The 4,930-nt window shown below is 40.6% G+C and overlaps 1 protein-coding gene across 1 annotated transcript; it reads right to left on the bottom strand.

The window, feature by feature from the left end:
* Window positions 1-471: 471 nt before the first annotated feature.
* On the bottom strand, window positions 472-4,718 carry LOC140422797 (transforming growth factor beta activator LRRC33-like). Its single transcript, XM_072507710.1, has one exon. The coding sequence runs from the start codon at window positions 4,676-4,678 to the stop codon at window positions 2,699-2,701; it is 1,980 nt and encodes a 659-aa protein (XP_072363811.1). The 5' UTR covers window positions 4,679-4,718; the 3' UTR covers window positions 472-2,698.
* Window positions 4,719-4,930: the final 212 nt, after the last annotated feature.

The following is a 4,930-nucleotide window of genomic DNA, read 5'->3' as shown; positions in this document are numbered from 1 at the left end:
ACAGTTGTGTGTGTACATAGGGAGTGTAGTGGGGAGCTAAGTACGCAGCCTTGCGGGTCCCTGGTACTGAGGACTATTGTGGAGGAGGTGTTGTTGTTTATCCTTACTGATTGTGGTCTATGGGTCAGGAAGTTGAGGATCCAGTTGCAGGGTAAGGAACCAAGTCCTAGGTTTTGGAGCTTTGATATGGGTTTACTGGGATTATAGTGTTAAAGGCGGAGCTGTAGTCAAAGAATAGGAATCTGATGTAGGAGTCCTTGGCCTACATCCCTGCAGTTTATACAGTGAATATCTAATTTTACCAAGTCTATCTAACTAATGTTTAATCTATTTGGAAATGTGTGCAAATGATAAAGCAAAAGATAAAAAAATAATCATAGCCATAGTTATCTTTAGTGCCGTTTATGAAAGATTTCAGTAGAAAACATTGTATAAGTTATATAAATACAAATAAAAACTACAAATGCTGGAAGTCTGAAATAATAACAGAATTTACAGTTATAAAATAAAATAATACATTGGCTGATACATAAAAATCCAACATCATCTCCTGAACAAAGAGATTGTAAGTGTAATTTATTGGATTGGACTCTGGTACATTAATTCTGCTGTAAACATCCCCAGAGCACAAGCTAAGGATGCTCATATCCAACTCCCGCTTATAAAATTTGTGTATGCATACAACACAAGGGTAAGATATTTTTCATTAGAAAAATATTTGCTGTTATCTCTGTGTATTTAATTAGATCAATGTGTGATGACTAGGCGTAAATTAATATTTAGTGCGTTTAATCTCATGGGGTAGAATTTTAAGGATGGTTACCGTAAGAGCCAGCACCTAATGCACAGCCACTGACTCGCTAACTGCCAGCTAATGCTCAATGGAGGATGATTGGCAGTGGGCAGGACTTGAAAAGAGTTCTACCTGTGAGAGCAGCTGGCCAGATTGGTTGGCAGCTCTTCAATCCAGTCAGGCACAGAGTTACAATGGCTAGAAGCTGTGCCTGGGACTAAATTGGCCCGGTGGATGGGGAAACCCAAGCTCTGACATCTGACCCTGCACCCACTTGCCTAAAAATTGAGGCTGGTTGGGGTTAAGGCCTTAATGGCCGCTTAAGCGCCTTAATAGCTGAATGGGCGGCTTTCCACCCGAGGCCCTGCCTGCTGAAGCATGAAATTCAGTCTGGGGTTGGGCGAGTGGATCCCCAGGGGGAGGGTGTGTGTGTGTGTGTGTGTGGGGGGGGTATTCTGTCCACTTAATTTTATGATCCCTCCGTTCCCCCCCCACCCAGGACACACTAGGGGTGGGGGTTTTGGGGGGAGCTTAAAGTTCTGCCCATGTACATAAACTAAATGCGGAATAAACACACTTTGTATTAACTTAGTAGTGCTCTGAATAGTGTTTCACTTTCATGGGTAAAGATACACATAATGAATTTACTAATATGTAGTTGAGCTGTCCTGACATTTCCACTGCCCAAAGCAATTTGAACTGAAAATCCTGAGAAATCATCTGTGAGCATATGACAATGAACCTTATGAGTCAAAGTTAATAATAATCCAAACAGTAACAATAGATATACTATCAACAATATTAATCCCCACCAATTGTTTTCTTTTGCTTTCTCTCCAACAGACAGCACTTGATTTTTCAGCTTGACTGTATTTCAGTACTTTTCTCAAAGAGCCAATTTTCATCTCTCTTAATAATACAGCTAGTCCCTTAAAGAATGAAATCAGGAAGTACTGTCAAAAGGGTAATGGACATCGGGAAAGGTTATGAAGCTTGGGTCAGGGACGGCACAGTGGTTAGCACTGCTGCCTCACGGCACTGAGGACCCGGGTTCGATCCTGGCCCCAGGTCACTGTCTGTGTGGGGTTTGCAAATTCTCCCCCTGTCCGCATGGGGCTCACCCCCACAACCCAAAAAAGATGTGACGGGTAAGTGAATTCGCCACACTAAATTGCCCCTTAATTGGTTAAAAAAAAGAATTGGGTACTCTAAATTTATTTTTTTTAAATGTATCTTGGGTCAACTGAGATTGATAACTTTTTGTTAGTTACAGATTTCTAGAAACATGAATGGGTATTTGGTACAGATTAGCCATAATGTAATTGAATGGTGGAGTGGTTGAATGGCCTGCTCTTGTTCCAATCTTCCCATCTTCCTTTGCGGCCCGAAGGAATGAGGATTAGGGGGCAATTTGTTTGAGGGGAGGGGTGCAGCACCACTACAGGACAAGTCCATGGGAAAGAAAGAGCAACTGCCAATTATGTTCCCCTCATGGAGGCTAAGACATATCTTACCTACCACCCTAGCTGAGCTAGATTAACTCAGCGCTGACAATGCATCAAATACAGGGACATTCCTGGACCACATGACTCATTGGCACATCACAAGATGCACTTAATTATTGAGCCACTGGAGAGTATCCAATAATTGATAAGATTTTCACATCAAAAGACAGAATTCCGTTACTCATTATCAAAGCATCCCAAATTTCGAGACTGGGCAAAGTTCGGTTACACGTCCAGAAGTAAAGTCTCTTCGCTTTTGATAGCTCAGCTTCACTTGGTGTTGTATCAGGCTGTTAGTTAACCTTTCATTGGGGTCCCAAATCTGCATTGTATCTGAGATAGGGTCCCAAGCTTTGGTCTTCCGATTCCATGGTGCAATTCAGTCACACATTTCACCACTTTATGTTTCTATTTTAATGACACTTAGAGACAGCCCTTCCAGCTGGTGCTCACTCTTTGTTTGTACTGGAGCAGTGTCTGCCTCAAAATTCTCATCTCCAGGGTTCAGACACAATCTGCAGCACTCTCCGACAATTAATGTTATCACAGATCCAATAACCAGTAGAAAGGCAAGTGCAGATATTAAAATCAAAAGGGGGCTGACTTTCGGGATGCTTCTGGCATGACATGCACTGTGATCACTTAATAATTGGACCGTTGAAGAATCATTCTGCTTTGGGTAAAAACATTTTGCATTATACACATCTGGTACTTCAACATCAGTACTATTCAGCATGTCCATCCAAGTCAGCGCACAACAGTTAAAATCATTTCCACTCAAGTACAGTGTTTTAAGAGTTTGGGACACGTTTCTAATGATTAAGTCTTGAAGAACGTGAAGATTGTTGCCCCGAATATCCAGGATTTGCAATGGAGAACACCCAATGCCATCTGGTAAAGATTCTAACTGATTGTGTGACAAATCCAGATTTCGGAGGTGACTCAGGCATGTCAAAGTGACTTTGGCGTTTTGGATTGAATTCCACCTTAAAGAGAGAAATTGCAAAGAATGTTCCAAACCTACCATGGCCTGTTTTGTCACTTCCAGATCTTTATTTCTTGAAATATCCAAATATACCAAGGGGGTCTGATAGAATGTGTAGGGTGCCAACTGTTTAATGTTATTTCCATCGAGGTTGAGGTATTTAAGAGAAGGGATTCCAGAAAAAGACACACACCTATTACTATTACTGCTCTGGTGAATTTGGCTATCATATCCCATGGTTTTGTTTGCCATATTACAAATCTTCACGTTATTGTTTGCAAGATTGACTGTTTCTATCTTGGGTAGGGCTTTAAAAAGCTGGGAGGGTAATAACTGAATGGAATTATTTTGAAGGTACAAGCATGTTAAGGACAGGAGCTTTTGATTATCTGCCCCCAGAGATATATTGTTGAGTTTATTGTCACTCAGATCTAAAGAAGACAGAAAATTAAGTTCATCGCCATTTTCGATACTAAAATTCTGAAAACAGTTTCCACTGAGGTTCAAGTGTTCAAGGGAACTAAATTTATTCAGAAAGCCATGTGATATATCTGGCAGTTCATTATTGCTTAAATCCAAAAATATCACTTCCGATAAACTTGCGTGGGCACTGTGGTTGGATGTCTTACTTAACACTGTAAGTTCTTTATATCTGTTCCTTATGTCCCATTCAGCTGAATTGTTCAATAGGTCAGGTGTTACACTGGTCATTAAATTGCTAGACAAATTCAAATGTTTTATCTGATGCAATTTTGGAAGAAATGGAAAATGAAACAACCTGTTGTGACTTAGATCAAGCACTTGAAGATGGTATTCTTCCTCATTCTCGCTGGTCATGAAGAATTCAATGCCGTTTCTGCTCAGGTTCAAGACTTGAAGCTTTGGAAGATGAAAGTTGGAAATACAAGAAAGTGAATTCATGGCCAAATTCAATTCAACCAAGTTTGGTAAGCACTCAAAGGCCCCTGAGGTTATTTCTGTGATATAGTTTTTTTCAAGGAAGATATATTTCAAAAACAGCAACTCGCAGAACATTTCAGGTGTCAACTTCATCAATAAGTTCCCTGAAAGATGTAATTCTTCCAGTGAAGACAGATTTTTCAGGTGTAGAGCTACTGTGTCACTGTCCCAATAATTATCTGACAGATTTAGCACTTGGAGTTTCTTTAAATGGCTGAAGGCTCCATCACTGGATGAAAAGTTCCTGCCCAGGTGATTGTCCGCCAAAATGAGCACTCTCAGGCTAGTCAAATGTGTGAGAGCGCCTGACGCTATCGTTTTCAGTTGGTTAGAGGAGACATCCAGGTATTGCAGTGAACTGAAATTTAGCAGCGATTCCTCTGTCAATGTCTGGAGTGAATTATGGGATAAATCTACCGCTTTAGTCCCCGCCATTGGAAGATCAGGAATTTGGGAAAGGTTTTGATACTGACAGGACACAACGTGGTCTTTCTGCCAAATAAGATTGAAAACGACACAAGTTTATTTTTCTCACAAACTTTTAAAATAGTTCAAGAACACATTTGCACTACAAAAAGAAAACTCAGCTTGCATATTAGGGAATATTCACAAATTGCTAGCAGTGAATACATGTTCAGCAATTCCTCCTGATAAAAGGGGAAGAATTGGCAGCTGAGAAGCATCTCT

Source organism: Scyliorhinus torazame, chromosome 5, assembly GCF_047496885.1.
Source record: "Scyliorhinus torazame isolate Kashiwa2021f chromosome 5, sScyTor2.1, whole genome shotgun sequence".
NCBI lineage: Eukaryota > Metazoa > Chordata > Chondrichthyes > Carcharhiniformes > Scyliorhinidae > Scyliorhinus > Scyliorhinus torazame.
This window is presented reverse-complemented; position numbering and strand designations above follow the sequence as displayed.

Excerpts from the sequence above, each read along its gene's own strand:
- LOC140422797 (XM_072507710.1), bottom strand. The coding sequence starts at position 4,678 with ATGGCGGGGACTAAAGCGGTAGATTTATCCCATAATTCACTCCAGACA.